At 44.5% G+C, this 17,548-nt stretch overlaps 1 protein-coding gene across 1 annotated transcript in view; it reads right to left on the reverse strand.

Moving 5' to 3' along the window:
• Window positions 1-275: 275 nt before the first annotated feature.
• Window positions 276-17,548, reverse strand: part of cpne4a (copine IVa) — a 134,730-nt gene continuing 117,457 nt past the window's right edge. Inside the window, exons 13-15 of the mRNA XM_056285616.1 lie at window positions 6,921-7,054; window positions 6,489-6,725; window positions 276-407 (exon numbers count right to left, since the gene is read on the reverse strand). Coding sequence (XP_056141591.1) covers window positions 276-407; window positions 6,489-6,725; window positions 6,921-7,054 — 503 coding nt within the window. The remainder of the gene's footprint in view (window positions 408-6,488; window positions 6,726-6,920; window positions 7,055-17,548) is intronic.

The following is a 17,548-nucleotide window of genomic DNA, read 5'->3' on the forward strand; positions in this document are numbered from 1 at the left end:
GTTACATACATTCCTTCACTGTTTCCCCTGGCTGACATGCTCACCTGCAGGGAAGCATGTTTAGTGGGTGGGTTTGAGTGTGAGTGTGTGTGTGTGTGTGTATGATTTTCATGTCCGTGAAAACACTTGGAACAGTATCACCTCTTCACGGATGCAAGCCTTGTCAGGCCCCGCATGCACAACGCAAATGTACAACCGAACAAAGGAAAGGCAGTCGACTCCGAGAAAGTAAACATTTTCCAGAGTCCAGGAGGACCGGAGGAGCGGGGCAGTGCTCAGGGGCCAAACGGCCTGGAAGACTGGTACTCGCTGGTCACTTTGGGCTTGATGCCTTTACTGTTGTAGTAGTCAACCACCTGGTTGGGCACTTCCGCTAGCACGCTCTTAGCCAGAGCCGCCGGAGAGGCCTGAGAGAAGGAAGAGATAAAATCTACTCACTTTATTCAGTTAGTTACTTACAAACATGCAAACACACATTGTACATTCACATACCCGCAAAATACCACTTTAGTAAATACACCCTTATGTACACAAATACAAACAGACACGACATACAAATACAAGCACAATGTGCATACATACCACCATACAGAGTACATGCAGATTTATTCAAAAGTATTTAAATACATGTGTTTCACATACAAATACTACACACACACACACACACACACACACACTGCCATGAAAAAGTATTGGCTCATTCCTGATTTTCTGTATTTTTGCACATTTGTCACACTTAATTATTTCAGATCTTCATACAAAATGTAATATAAGAGAAACCGAGTAAACACAAAACTGAGCTTTGCACGGCAAGCATGCCTGTGGGCGACAATATCGTCCACATTTGTCACAGACGAATGTTGTTTGAGTTGGTCTGTTATGTCTTGCATGCATCGGTGGAAGAAGTATTCAGAACTTTTACTTAAGTAAAAGTAGCAATACCACAGCGTGAAAATACTTTGCTACAAGTAAAAGTCCTGCATTCAAAATCGTACTTAAGTAAAAGTACAAAAGTATTAGCATAAAAATATACTTAAAGTAGCAAAAGTAAAAGTACTCATGGCCCATTTCAGAATCACATATCATATTATTGGACGATAATTATTGATACAATAATGTGTTCATCACATTAATGTTGCAGCTGGAAAGGTGGAGCTAATTTCAATTACTTTATATACTGCTGGGTAGCTCAGCCTATAAAAATGTATCATTATTAGTTGATATATACTTTGTATTAATAATCTAAATCTGAAAAGTAACTAGTAACTAAAGCAGTCAAACTTAGTGGAGTAAAAAGTACCATATTTCCCTCTGATGTGTAGTGGAGTAAAAGTATAAAGTAGCAGAAAATGGAAATACTCAAGTAAAGTACAAGTACCTCAAAGTTGTACTTCAGTACTTGAGTAAATGTACTTAGTTACATTCCACCACTGCTTGCATGGTGGGTCTTATCATAGGCTTCTTGTCTCTTTTGTTCAACAGCTGTTCTCGATTGACTGTGGAGCGCCATCTCTGTCTGTCCAGGGCCACTGTCTCCCAGCTGGAGTCATCTATGCCGCAGACCTTCATGTGGCGCTTGAGCACATCTTTGAAGCGTAGCTTCTGGCCTCCCTGCTTCCTTTTTCCCTGGCACAGTTCCCCGTAGAAAACCTCTTTTGGTAGGTAATTGTCTGGCATTCTCACATGGCCGGCCCATCTGAGCTGGGAGGCTGTTATTAGGAGTTCAACACTGACAGTACCAGCACGTCTCAATACTTCCACGTCGGGCACCTTGTCTTCCCATCTGATTCGCAGCAGCTTTCGCAGATGACGAAGCTGTATGCTGGTGAGCTTCTTGGTGTGCTTGCGATACAGGGTCATGCATTCAGTGGAGTATAGTAGAGACGGGAGATCAGCTGTGTTCAACCAATGAACCACGTTTAATTGATCATTTTATTCAATTAGAGCATACACACCCAGGCTTGATTACTTCCAGGCCTGTTGGAGCTAAACATGACTTCTATAGAACTTTAACATTACTGTGAAGTAGGCTACAAGGTCTCAACAAGCAGCACACTATACCGCCAACAAAATAAATTCTAGAAGAGATGATATATATGAATCTGGAGAGGGATACAAAGCCATTTCTAAGGCTCTGGGACTCTACCAAACCATAGGGAGAGCCATTGTCTCCAGTGGAGAAAACTCGGAACAGTTGTGAATCTTCTCGGGAGTGGCTGGCTGGCCTATCAATTCTTCCAAGAGTACAGTGATGACTCATCCAGGAAGTCACACAAAACCCAGGACAACATCTGCAGGCCTTTCTACTCTCAGTGAAGGTCATCATTCATGATTTGACAATAAGAAAGAGACTGGGCAAAAGTGGATTCCATGGTATAGTTGCAAGGTGCAAACCACTACTAACTAAAATAAGCATTAGTGCTCGTCTCACATTTGCAGAAAAGCACAGTGATAACCCTTAAGCCTTTTGGGATAATGTTCTTTGGACAAATGCATCAAAAACAGGAACTTTCTGGATGACATGGGCCCCCTTTATGTTTGTCGTAAAGCAAACAGATTTCACAGTAAAAACATCATCCCAACAGACAAACATGGTGGTGGTAGTGTGATGGTGTGGGGATGCTTTGCTGCTTCAGGGCCTGGAAGACTTGCCATCAGTGAAGGAACCATGAATTATGCTCTCTACCAGAAGATTCTGAAGGAGGATGTCTGGTCATCAGTCCATGATCTGAAGCTGAACTGTAATTAGGTTATGCAGCAGGACAATGATCCAAAACACACCTCAGAATGGCTCAAAAGAAACAAATTGAGAATTTGGAGGGGCCTGGTCGAAGTTTTGACTTGAATCCCAACAAGATGTGGCAGGACCTTAAAAGAGCAGTTCAAGCTCGAAAATCCTCCAAAGTCACTGAATTATAGCAATTCCGCAAAGACAAGTAGGGCAAATTTTCTCCAGAGCAATGTGAAAGACTGATCTCCAAGCATTTGGTTGCAGTTGTTGCTGCCAAAGGTGGCACAACCAGTTATTAAAGCGGCTGTAGACAACTTTTCAACCACCCAGCATTTCCAAGTGTTTTTATTGTTTGTGCCACTATCTCAAAGACAACTGGATCACTTTCTGTTTATTAGCAGCCTGGTTACTGTCCGAAGCAAGAAACAACCATAATAATCCCAATTTGAACTGGAAACCCCAATCTCAGTGCTATGATAAAGGCAGAGTAAAATATCTGGTAGTTACTAAGTTGGCAGGTTGTGTTACTTACTGATCCAGTAGAAAGAATGCCAACTGAATGTCGGTTTGGAACCCTATCTTGTCCCGGGTGTTGTATCAAACTGTCGGGATCTGTTTCCCCCTAGCCAGAGTTCATTACAACACCAGGACGCTTGATTAACCTCAACCTAACCTTAACCTAACTTAAACCTAACCCTAAGCCCAACCAAATGCTAACCTTAACCTAATCATAACTGATAGCTAACCTGTTTCCATGTGAACGCTTTCATCTGGCTAGGGGGGAAAAGATTTCAACGGGGAAACAGAGTTCGATAAAACACCAGAGCTTGCTTATCGAGTAAATGCCCGTCCTAGGGTCAATCTCGTTTTAACTTTCTTCCTGTCACTCTTCGCCTTCTTTGCCTCCTCCATCAATGGGGTTCTTTTTCTCTTGCCAGGTATAATTTCCACTGTCCCTTTGGTTGTTCCACCATCTGACATTTCTGCTACTGGGGATAGCTACTGAAAGCTGCCGGGGAAAACAAAAGCGCTATACTCTTCCTATTTATAGCTATTTATAGCCATTACACTGTGCAATTAACATTTATGTGGCTATTCCCTGATGCCCACGAACCAGCCCCCAGCTATGGGTTAAATAGTGCCACTGCCTAGTGGATACCTCGGGGGAGGACTAGGCTACGGGAGTAAACCCCTACAGAAAATCAACGTCTACAGTGCTGCTTTTTTCTGTTTTTCTTGCCCTTTTGTATGTGTTTAAGTGGAAGAGTACTGCTGGCATCATGTGTGGCTGCCGCTTCTCCCTCTCATAGCCCCCCCCTTCCCATCACCCCGTATGTCTGTGTTATGTTTATCTGTTGTCTTGTTTCACCGCCGTTTATTGTAAAGCGACTTTAATTGTTAGAAAAGCGCTATATAAGATTGATTTATTATTATTATTTTTATTACTTCATTATGATAAATTAAAGTTAAAAAAAGTTGCCTACTGCCGCTTTAAGTCCAGGGGGGCAATTACTTTTTCACACAGGTGATATGGGTATTGGATAACTCTTTTCCTTCAAAATGATAATTTAAAAACTATTTTGTGTTTACTCGGGTTCTCCTCGTTTTATACTACATTTTGTATGAAGCTCTAAAACCAATAAGTGTGACAAATGTGCAAAAATAGAGGAAATCAGGAAGGGGGAAAATGCTTTTTCACTGCACTGTACACACATGGGACATACAGAAGTAGAGATTGTAATGTTTGCAGTACATATAGTGTTACTGTGCTTAATGTATGCAGTATATAACAGACTACACTTCAACCCATCCCTTTTGAAGCTCTCACTTTTAATTCTCTGTTTCTGCTTTTAAGAGAAGGAACGCCTGAGCGAGTGACTGCCTGAAAGGCTGTCAATCAAAACCCTCTTATTCTCCTGACGCCGGACGGAGATTTCACTCTTTCAGGGCACAAACAGAAAATCTTTTTAATCATAAAGATTAAAAAAAGAAAAAGTGTGTGTCTGGAAAGCCCATCAATCTCCTCTCTGCAATTTTCAGGTCCTACCAGAGAAAATGAATTTAAGTGAAACTGAAGGGTTTTTTTTCTCTCGCTCTTTGTGAAATTCTGCATGTCGTCCTCGCTCTGTCATCATGAATCACTCACCTCTTCATCCTTTGTTCAAACGGATTTGTGCTGGAGTCTAATTCTGGCCTTGTGTTTTTAATATTGTTAGCGAAAGTGAAATGTCTGTAATAGAAATCCTGTCATCAGGACTTTGATCGGGCTGTTGTGCTGACATAATACTGACATAATTACTCATTTTACTAACTGGGTTTCAATCAAAGTGTTTTGATGCAATCTTGTGTAATTTTTTCCATCCATCCATCCATCCATCCATCCATCCATCCATCCATCCATCCATTATCCAAACCACTTATCCTGCTCTCAGGGTCGCAGGATGCTGGAGCCTATCCCAGCAGTCATTGGGAAGCAAGTGGGGAGACACCCCGGACAGGCCGCCAGGCCATCACAGGGCCATCAATCAACATATCAATATATTTATCAATATATAAAATATAATTCATAAATTGACTTTTTTGTTTTTTTTTGTTTTTGTGGATTTTTCACCCTTTTTCTCCTGAATTGTACTTGGCCAATTACCCCAATCCTCTACCGAACCGTCCCGGTCGCTGCTTCACCCCCTCTGCCGATCCAGGGAGGGCTGCAGACTCGGCCGATCTGGGGGGGGGGGCTGCAGACTACCACATGTCTCCTCCTGTGGAGTCGCCAGCCGCTTCTTTTCACCTGACAGTGAGGAGTTTCGCCAGGGGGACGTAGCGCATGAGAGGATCACGCCATTGCCCCCAATTCCACCTCCCCTCCCCGAAACAGGCGCCCCGACTGACCAGAGGAGGCGCTAGTGCAGCGACCAGGACACATACCCACAGCCACAGACACAGCTTCCCACCCGCAGACATGGCCAATGGTGTCTGTAGGGACGCCTAACCAAGCCAGACGTAACACGGGGATTCGAACCAGTGATCCCTGTGTTGGAGCTATGTGCCCCTGGTGAAACTCCTCACTGTCAGGTGAAAAGAAGTGGCTGGTGACTCCACATGTATCAGAGGAGGCATGTGGTAGACTGCACCCAGACAGCATCCGGATGTGGGCCACTTCAGGCAATGATGCGGCACTGATTACCTTCTTCTGGCCCTGACAAAATGGATGCGAGCCTGAAGTGGCCCACATGTATAATAGCAAATATGGCCCAAATATGCCAAATCAAATGTGGGCCTTTTTTGGCAAAGATACAGTGCTCTCGGCAACATGTAATCTGGATGTGACCCTGAAGTGGCCCGTGTGGTAAATGGTGAATATGGCCCAAATATCACAAAACAAATATGGGCCACCTTTGGCAAATATGTGGCACATGCAGCATTGCTATGGCTTGGTTCTGGCCCAGATCTGGCAAACAGGAGTGGACCGCCCAAGTGCCATCATTCTACACAGTATGTGGGCCGGATGAAGTGTTGGGTGTGGGACGGGTCTGGGCTATAGCAATTTTGCTATCTGGGCAGCCCTCCCCAGATCGGCAGAGGGGGTGGAGCAGTGACTGAGATGGCTCAGAAGAGTGGGGTAATTGGCCGGATACAGTTGGGGAGAAAAAGGGAGGAAAAAACCGCCCCCCCCCCAAAAAAAGAGAAACAGAACAGGTATAAATGTCGCCCCCTATCACTCTCATCCCAAAACAAACACACACACACACACACTCACATGTTTGAAGTTTCGGAAGGGGACAAATTGGACAATATCTCGAAGGACGGGCTCCCCTTTAGGTGAGCGCAGGATCCCGTCATCTCCGTCCAACATCTGCATGTCGCTGAAGTCAGCGTTCCCAACACCCACAATGATGACAGACATGGGCAGGTGGGACGCCTGTACGATGGCTTCCCGGGTGTCGGCCATGTCGGTGATGACCCCGTCGGTCAGGATTAGCAGGATGAAATATTGCTGGAAGCGGGGATTCCAGGAAGGACAGAGAGAGAGAGAGACAGGATACAGACGGAGAAAGAGAGCAATAGAAAAGACATATAATCAAGGGGAGAGAAGAGAAAGACACCGCGGGAAGAATCAAGAAAATCTCTCCAACAACAACACAAACATAAACACACACCACCGACCCTTGACCTCCTTTCTGTCTCTCACCATGGCCTCTTTGGTGTGCACCTCCAGTGAGGCGGAGTTAGCCACCTTCTGGATGATGGGGGCGATGTTCGTGGGGCCGTAGAGCTGCAGCTTGGGGAGGCAGTTCTGGTACGCCTCCACCACACCTTGAATACCTGCCCAGACACATACACACACACACACACACACACACACACACACACACACACACACACACACACACACACACACACACACACACACACACACACACATTTAAGCATCATTTAAAAACTGTGAGGGCCTTTGCGCAACAAATCTGACTTAACTTAAACCAGCCGGTCTCCCCTCTCAGCTGCTGGTCAGCTTTTACAGAAGCACAACAGAAAGCATCCTCTGCCACCGTGTCACAGAGTGGGATGCCAGCTGCACAGCAGAGAACAGGAAGGACTTGGCTTGGGTGGTTAAGACAGCACAGAGGATTGTGGGAGCTGTGCTCCCGGACCTGGATGCTGTGTATGCTGGCCGCCTACAGAGGAAAGCCAGCAACATCAGCAAAGACGCAACACACCAGGTCACCGTCTGTTTGTTCCCTTGCCATCGGAGAAAAGATACCGCACCGTCAAAACCCAGACTAACAGGCTGAGGAACAGCTTCTTCCCCAGAGCTGTAGCCTCCATCACCCCCCCCCCACACACACACACACACCTGCCTATAGCTGCTGAGGACTAACTGCTACTAAAGCCGCTGCAATATGGACAACTATGTGCAATAACCCCATGCACTATTTTGAACTTTAAAAGCAGCTGCTATCTTTTATTGTCTCATTATCATTTTTACTACCTCACTTGATTTTTTTACTACCTCACTTGTTTATACTGAATGTTGTTTGTCCTTGTTTTTATCTTGTTTTTTTTTTATCATTTACCTTGTCTAGTGCTGCTGGTCTAAGAGTCAGTCACCAAATGTAATTTCGTTGTGTGCGCACAATGACAATAAAGTATCTTATCTTATCTTATTTTTAAAAATATTTTTCCCTTTTTCTCCCCAATTTTGTACTTGGCCAATTACCCCACTCTTCTCAGCCATCCCGGTCGCTGCTCCACCCCCTCTACCAATCTGGGGAGGGCTGCAGACTACCACATGCCTCCCCCGATACATGTGGAGTCACCAGCTGCTTCTTTTCACCTGACAGTGAGGGGTTTTGCCAGGGGGACCTAGTGCGTGGGAGGATCACGCTATTCCCCCGAGTTCCCCCTCCCCCCCAAACAGGCATCCCGACCGACCAGAGGAGGCGCTAGTGCAGCGACCAGGACACATACCCGCATTCAGCTTCCCACCCGCAGACACGGCCAATTGTGTCTGTAGGGACGTCTGACCAAGCCAGAGGTAAAATGGGGATTCGAACCTGAGATCCCCGTGTTGGTAGGCAACGGAATAGACTGCCACATCACCCGGACGCCCATGGTCCAACAATTCCAAAAGATCTCTAAGGGCTTACTGACGGAGGCAAAAAAAATTGCAAGAAATCAAAACTGTTTCAAAAACATTTATGATGGATGACTATTTCAGAATTGTTGTGTAAAGTTAATGGACAAAATGTAAGATCATACTTATTTTTCAACACAGGACAAAATGGGCAAAGGCCTTAAGTCATTTACTGCCTTCTGCCATTATATGACTCCAAATTGTGCAGATCTGCATCAAGCAAGAAGCTAAATTTTATTTACATAGCACTTTTAAAAACATATGGTTACAAAGTTACAAAGATGGGTTTTTAGAAGCCGCTTAAAACAGTCCAAAGATTCAACGAATTTAATGGATTGGGGGAGATTCTTCCAGAGGCTTGGGGCTAAAACTGCAAAGGCGCGGTCACCATTTGTTTTGCAGCTGGCGTGAAGAATGGATAAAAGACCAAGGTTTGAGGATTGGAGTGGTCGGGAAGTGGAATGAGGAATAAGAAGATCAGAACTATAACTGGGGGCAAAGTCATGCAGTGTTTTAAATGTAATCAATAAGATGCTATAGATTATTCTGAATTTTACAGGAAGCCAATGGAGGGATGCAAGAATAGGGGTAATATGGGACCTATGGCTAGTTGTAGTTAGTAGTTTAGCAGCTGCATTCTGAACCAACTGTAGACAATTTAAAGTAGCTCGGTTGAGGTCAGAGTAGAGGGAGTTACAGTAATCTAGACAGGAGAAAATGAAAGTGTGAATTAATGTTTCGATAAAATTAAAAAAACAAATATTTCTGATTTTTGCAATATTTCATAGCTGACGAAAACAGAATTGGACAAGCTTAGTAACATGGTGATCGAAAGACATATTCTGGTCAAAGATGATACCAAGCTTTTTAGTGGTAGTTTTGATGTTTGAATGAAGTGGACCAATAAACTGATCAACTGCAGCGGCAAAGTTCTCAGGACCAATTAAGAGAACTTCAGGTTTGTCGGGGTTTAGATAGAGGAAACTAAGGGACATCCAGTCTTTGGTGGCATCTAAGCAATCATGGAGGGAGGACAGTTGATTCAGGTTATTGGGTTTGGCAAAGATATAGATTTGGGTATCATTGGCATAACAGTGGTATGACATGCCCGCATGTATAAACAGAAGAGGCTTCGCCCAAGCACAGACCCATGAGGGACTCCACACAGTAGGGGAGCTGAAAATACAAGATTGTTAATACAAACATTAAAATATCTTTGTCAGAAACAGCGAAACCAATTTAATGCTCACCAACCTATCAAGTAAGACGGCATGATTGATGTTATCGAAGGCAGCAGTTAAATCTAGGAGAATACGAATAGTGTATTCACCTTTATCAGCATGCATAAGAATGTCATTGGACACTTTTAGTAATGTAGTCTCAGTGCCATGCTTGTGACAAAAGCCGGATTGCAATTTATCGAAAATGTTATGAACCTCAGTCAGCTGATTTGGTCTGCAACCATTTTTTTCAAGGATATTGGATAAGAAAGAAAGTTTTGAAATAAGGCTATAATTCTCTTCCCATAATTCTCTTCTTCTGAGGAGGGGCTGAAAACAGGCAATTTTAAAATAGTTAGGTACAGACCCAGATGTGAGGGAGCAGTTGATGATAGAGAGCAGGCTGGGACCTAAGTCAGGGAGGATGGATTTTAAAAGTTTTGTTGGAACTATATCACAGGGACTGGAGCAAGGACGCAAAAGGGCTACAGTATTAACAAGGAACTGAAGAGATATGGGTGCAAATTCTGACATTAAAATCGGACGGCTGAAAGGGGCGGGGGGGGGGGGGACTGGACCTTAGACCATCGATCTTGTCATCAAAGAAGGACTAGAAATTTTCAGTCATTAGCAGAACAGTCAGAAATGGTAAGAAGAGAGGGCTTCACAAGCTGGTTGATAGTACTACACAGAAACCTAGGGTTATGTTCATTACTCTCACGTCAGAGAAGTAAGCAGCTCTTGAACCTTTAATAGCTTGATTCAATTTTGATAATAACTCCTTCAAGTGGAGTTGATGAACTTCAACAGCAGATTTTTTTCCATCTGCGTTCAGCCTTCCTATATTCCCTTCACTTTGATGGACGTTTTCATTGATCCAAGGGGTTGTGTTAATAACTGGGACAGCCCTGGAAGTATATGAAGCCGAAAAATTAAGGGCAGATGTACAAAAATCATTAAACCAACTAACATGGTCATTAATGTGGGCGAAGAGAGGAGGGCAGCTGGCCAGACTGGAAAAATAACTAGGAAAACATGGCTGCTGACTGCTCATTAAAGATGCGAGAGTTAATTATATGTTTCTGGGGATGTGTCGTAGGTGGTAAAGAAGCATCAAATGTAATATATTTATGGTCAGAGACAAAATCGATCTTGTTCAGGGAATTAAGAGACATGTTCAGGATGAAAACTAAATCAAGGTTGTGCCCACGGCTATGTGTGGGGCCAGTGACATGCTGCACAAGGTTAAATGATTTAGAAATGTTTAAAAACCGAGTTAAAAGGATTACCAATATGGATGTTAAAATCACCAACTATAATGGCCCTATCAAATTTAAGAACAAGAGAGGACGATACCTCAGAGAATTCATTAAGAAAACCTGTAGATGAATTGGGGGGGGTCGATAAATGATTATACAGCAAATTGGGTTGTCACGCACAATTTTAAAAATGAAGACTTCAAAACTATTAAAGGAACCAGAAGTAAAAAAAAACAGAAATGTAATGGTTCACCACGTGACCAGGCTCCAACAATACGCCTTGACATGAGTTAAGTTTAGTTATTTTAGCTATGGTTGGATGCATAAGTGACAAAAGACTGGAGGTAATTTGAATAGAGTAGTTCAGCTGATAGATTTTGTTTTCTTCAGGTATGTTTGCTCACAAAATCGTTGAACATTTGATGACATGAAAACCAGAAGAGCAGAGGATCAGGAGGACTCGTCTGCCTTGTTCTCAGATGATGCCTTTTTATTTTGAATACATTATGTAGTGATTTTTTTTGTGAATTTATTTTCAAACTGGATTTAAAACAAGTGAACAGATGGTAAAATTAATGATTTACGCCGTCTACTGGGAAAAATATTTTTGACATTGAGGAAGTCAGTGTAAATTTTTTTAACTTATTTACACAGATGTATGCATAATCATTAGAACAAGAAGAAAACACAAGATACAAGACGTTTAACTAAAGTTTGAAACACAGATAGACAAGACAGAAAAATAGTGAGGGAGCCTGTAGGCTTTGACATGGCTTCCAGCCTAGAGATCCCCTCCCAGATAGCAAAATTGCTGTGGCCCGGACCCGTCCCACACCGACACTTTCATCCGGCCCACATACCGTGTCGAATTATGGCACTTGGGCGGTCTGCTCCTGTTTGCCAGATCTGGGCCAGAACCAAGCCATAGCAATGCTGCATGTGCCACATATATTTGCCAAAGGTGGCCCATATTTGTTTTGTCATATTTGGGCCATATTCACCATTTACCACACGGGCCACTTCAAGGTCACATCCAGATTACATGTTGCCGAGAGCACCGCATCTTTGCCAAAAAAGGCCCACATTTGAAGTGGCATATTTGGGCCATATTTGCTGTTATACATGTGGGCCACTTCAGGCTCACATCCATTTTGTCAGGGCCAGAAGAAGGCCACCAGTGCCGTATCATGGCCTGAAGTGGCCCACATCTTGATGCTATCTGGGACTCCATATCAAAGAAATCAAATATTAAAAATACACATATACCATCCCCAATACATCTTGCCCCACACACTATACCCATTTAACCAAAATCTAACATCACCCTCCCTTCTTCCCCAGTCACGATGAAAGTGCTCCCCTCCACAAAACCCCCAATAAACTCTTCTTCCCTCACATAACTAGACAACATATTTACATCTCTTTCTGTTATACTCTTAAAATATTCCACACCTCAACTATCCTCTTTCCATAATGGGTCATAATCCTCCTTATCTTGACAGCAAACGTCGCATGGCTTAAAACACAAGTTAAATGAATTAATACTACATCCTTTCACTTTACCAGTCACCCCAAATGACCACAGTTCTCTCCATTCCCTTCTCTCAACACACCCACCTCTCCAACATCGACTTATTAGTCAATGTACTGAAAGACTGGGGACATTCAGCCCCCCCGTCTCACCCTCTCTCTAGCCACATGCACACACTCACACTCACACTCTAGCTACAGTGTGGGGATGTCAATAGGAATAACCCAGCAGGCCTTGGGGGACACAGTACTGTTCTTCAGTTGCTGAAGGTTACAGCAAACTCAGGCAAGTTTCTTAATTACCATGTCCACCAACACACCCATTTACACACTCACTGTCTCAAACACACACACACACACACACACACACACACACATTCATACCTAGGGACAATTTAGTATGGCCGATTCACCTGACCTACCGGAGCCCCCGGAGGAAACCCACACAGACACGGGGAGAACATGCAAACTCCACACAGAGGATGACCCGGGATGACCCCCAAGGTTGGACTATCCCGGGGCTCGAACCCAGGACCTTCTTGCGGTGAGGCGACCGCGCTAACCACTGTGCCACCGTGCCACCTAACCCTAACCTTAACCATCAAAACTACATACTTAAACTTAATCCTTACTGTAACCTAATCTTAATTATCACCTTAACCCTAAACCAGAATCATCATCATCATTTTCTTCTTCTTCTTTCGGCTGCTCCCATTAAGGGTCACCACAGCGGATCATCCATTTTCATCTCTTCCTGTCCCTTGCATCTTCCTCTGCATGTCCTCCCTCACCACATCCGTAAACCTCCTCTTTGGCCTTCCTCTTTTCCTGTTGCCAGGCAGCTCCATCTTCAGCATTCTTCTCCCAATTTACCCAGCATCTCTCCTCCACACATGTCCGAACCATCTCAAGCTTGTCTCTCTTGCTTTGTCTCCAAACTGTCCAACTTGAGCTTTCCCTCTAATATATTCATTCCTAATCCTGTCCTTCTTCGTCACTCCCAACGAAAATCTTAGCATCTTCAACTCTGCCACCTCCAGGTCCGCCTCCTGTCTTTTCGTCAGTGCCACCATCTCCAAACTAAACAACACAGCTGGTTTCACTACCATTTTGAAAACCTTCCCTCCACTCTTGCAAGTACTCTTCTGTCAAATAACTCCTGACACTCTTCTCAGTGTAAGGAGTCACCCACAGAAGTCACCCACTCCACCCTGCCTGCACTCTCTTCTTCACCTCTCTTCCACACTCCCTGTTACTTTGAACAGTTGACCCCATTCCATTCATCATTTCCCAAACCGCTCATCCTGCTCTCAGGGTCGCGGGGATGCTGAAGCCTATCCCAGCAGTCATTGGGCAGCAGGCGGGGAGACACCCTGAACAGGCCGCCAGACTGTCACAGGGCCGACATACACACACACACACACACCCACACACATTATTCATACCTAGGGATAATTTTAGTATAGACGATTCACCTGACCTACATGTCTTTGGACAGTTGGAGGAAACCGGAGCACCTGGAGGAAACCCACGCAGACACGGGGAGAACATGCAAACTCCACACAGGATCACCCGGGACGACTCCCAAGGTTGGACTACCCCGGGGCTCGAACCCAGGACCTTCTTACTGTGAGGCGACCATGTTAGACACTGAGCCTTGCCGCCCACAGTTGATCCCAAGTATTTAAACTCATACGCCTTCCTCACCTCTACTCCTTGCATCCTCATCATTCCACTGTCTTCCTTCTCATTCATGCATATGTCTTCCCTCTTGCTCCTACTGGCTTTCATTCCTCTTCTCTCCAGTGCATACCTCCACCTCTCCAGGCTCTCCTCAACATGCGCCCTCCTCTCACTACAGATCACAATGTCATCCACAAACATCACAGTCCAGAGACTCCTGCCTGATCTCGTCCGTAAACCCGTCCATCACCATTGCAAACAAGAAAGGGCTCAGAGCCAATCCTTGATGTAATCCCACCTCCACCTTGTACCCATCTGTCATTCCAAACGTACACCTCACCACTGTCACACTTCCCTCATATATATCCTGCACCACTCCTACATACTTCTCTGCCACTCCCGACTTCATCATACAATACCACACCTCCTCTCTCGGCACCCTGTCATATGCTTTCTCTAAATCCACAAAGACACAATGTAACTCCTTCTGACCTTCTCTATACTTCTCAATCAACATTCTCAAAGCAAACATCTCATCTGTAGTGCTCTTTTGTGGCATGAAACCATACTGCTGCTAATCATTACATCTCTTCTTAACCTAGCTTCCACTACTTTTTAAAATATCTTCATGCTGTGGCTGACCAACTTTATACCTCTGTAGTTGCTACAGTTCTGCACATCGCCCTTATTCTTGAAAATCCGTACCAGTATGCTTCTTCTCCACTCCTAAGGCATCCTCTCACTTTCCAAGATTGTGCTAAACAATCTAGTTAAAAACTCCACTGCCATCTCTCCTAAACATCTCCATGCCTCCACAGGTATGTCATCTGGACCAACTGCCTTTTCACTCTTCATCCTCTTCATAGCTGCCCTCACTTCCTCCTTGCTAATCCACCTCACTTGCTGATTCACTACCCCCACATCATCAAACTTTCTCTCTCATTTTCTTCATTCATCAGCCCCTAAAAATATTCCTTCCACCTTCTCAACACACTTTCCTTGCTTCTCAGCACATTTCTATCTCTATCCTTCATCACCCTAACCTGCTGCACATCGTTCCCAGCTCGCTCCCTCTGTCTAGCCAATCGGTATAGGTCCTTTTCTCCTTCCTTAGTGTCCAACTTCTCATCCAACTCACCATTCACCTTTTCCTTTGCCACCTCTCTCTTCACCTTACACCGCATCTCTTTGTACTTCTGTCTTCTTTGCCAACCTCTCCTCTGTACTCTTTACGTCCTCATTCCACCACCAACTTTCCTTGTCTTCCTTCCTCTGTCCAGATGACTCACCAAGTACCTTCCTAGCTGTCTCCTTCACGATTTCTGCAGTGGTTGCCCAGTCATCTGGCAACTCTTCACTGCCACCAAGTGCCTTTCTTAACTCCTCCCTGAATGCTGCACAACAGTCTTCCTTCTTCAATTTCCACCATTTGATCCTTGGCTCTGCCTTCAGTCTCATCCTGTCCTTGATCTCAAGTCATCGTACAGACCACCATCTGTTGCTGGCTAACTACATTCTCCCCTGTTACCATCTTGCAGTCTCCAATCTCTTTCAGATTGCACCTCTTGCATAAGATATAGTCCACCTGTGTGCACCTTTCTCCACTCTTATACATCTCCCTGTATTCCTCCCTCTTCTTGAAATACGCATTCACCACAGCCATTTACATCTTTTGGCAAAATCCACCACCATCTGTCCCTCCACATTCCTCTTCTTGGCACCATACCTACCCATCACCTCCTCATCACCTTGGTTCCCTTCACCAACATGCCCATTGAAGTCCACGCCAATAAATCCTGATTCACTGCAGTCATTAAAGATCCCATGGCACTTATAGCAAAGAGTAGGGGGTTCCCTGGTGTCCTGGCAAAATTCCCAACCTGGCTCTCTCCAGCTGGCTACCTAAACATCCTCCCATGTTATTCGCTCAATGATTCCTCCCTCTCCACCTCAAGCTGATGTGTGGTGAGCGGTCGGGTGCAGAAAGGACTGCCGTGCATCACCCAAGTCGGTGCTACACATTGGTGGTGGTTGAAGTGAGTCACCCCCTTCAATGTGAAGTGCTTCGGGTGTCTAGAAAAGCGCTATATGAATTATATTATTTATTTATTTTAATCACCACTCTGTCCTCCTTGGGTACACTCACTACTACTTCATCCATATCAATCCAGAATTCTTCTTTCTCTTCCATCTTACACCCAACTGGCGAGGCATATGCACTGACAAAATTCATTATCACGCCAGCTTCATACTCATCACTCTGTCCGACACTCTCCTCACCTCCAGCACACTGTTGACATACTCTTCCTTCAGGATTATCCCTACCCCATTTCTACTCCCATCAACAACATGGTAGAAGAGTTTGAATACACCTCTGATGCTCCTGGCTTTACTCCCCTTCCACCTGGTCTCTTGCACATACAGTATAGCTACCTTCTTTCTCTCCATAATATCAGCCAGCTCTCAAAACCCAAGTCCTCAACCTAAAATAGAACCTTTCCCTCATGGGGACCCATAAAGTGTCTCCACAAGGTAGGTGGTTTCGGGTTGTTTATCCTAATGGGGACATTTGGTCCCCTTTAGGATAGAGACATTTGGTCCCCGTTAGGATAGAAAAACCTGGTACACACACACACACACACACACACACACACACACACACACACACACACACACACACACACACACACACACACACACAGAGTATCTTAATTAAGAGTGTCAGGGCGTCTTCCAGCACTGCTGAAGTGGCTCAGAGAGAGACAGAGTGACATACATGGTTAGATAGAATGAGCAGGAAACAGAGACAGACAACAGGACAGACAGACACGTGTCATTAACATTTAGACCATCAGTAAAACTCATATCTCAGTTTACATCAGATGGTTCTTCACAGGAAGTCAGTGGTCAGACTTCCTTAATTTGCACTCGACTGTCCGACTGACAATTTTGCAATCTCAAGACCTGCTCCAATACTTTCATACACACCGATATGTACACCATGTATTAGACTTTCAATATGTCTCCACATTAATGTCACCATGATTAAATCGTAAGTACCTAAATTGATGTGAATCTTAAACAAGAACAAGGTTTTTCAGGCAGATTGAGTAAAAAACACAACCCATAATTGGAAAATCTGCATTTGCCAGAATAAAGTTGCATCTATTTCCTCAATAGTCTCCAGTACAATTATTATACTCAATCAAAGGGGCATTATAGTCTCTTTTCTCCTTGACAAAAATAAGAAATGTCTCATTGCTGTGCGCAGGTGGAGGTAACCGGTCTTCAAACACTGGAAGACAGGACTCGGAGGACGGCGCCAGTTGGCAGGTCTGATGGAGCGAGCCAATTTGATTGGCACCTATTTATTATCACAGGGGAGCAGACGTGCCAAAACCTCATCAGTCACTGTCACTTTAATAGCCAGCTAGATTGCTTGGATTGCTTGGCACCTGCAGGGTGAGTCTCACCCCTAACTGTGAACCTG

The sequence above is a fragment of the Lampris incognitus genome, chromosome 9, assembly GCF_029633865.1.
Source record: "Lampris incognitus isolate fLamInc1 chromosome 9, fLamInc1.hap2, whole genome shotgun sequence".
In the NCBI taxonomy this organism is placed as follows: domain Eukaryota; kingdom Metazoa; phylum Chordata; class Actinopteri; order Lampriformes; family Lampridae; genus Lampris; species Lampris incognitus.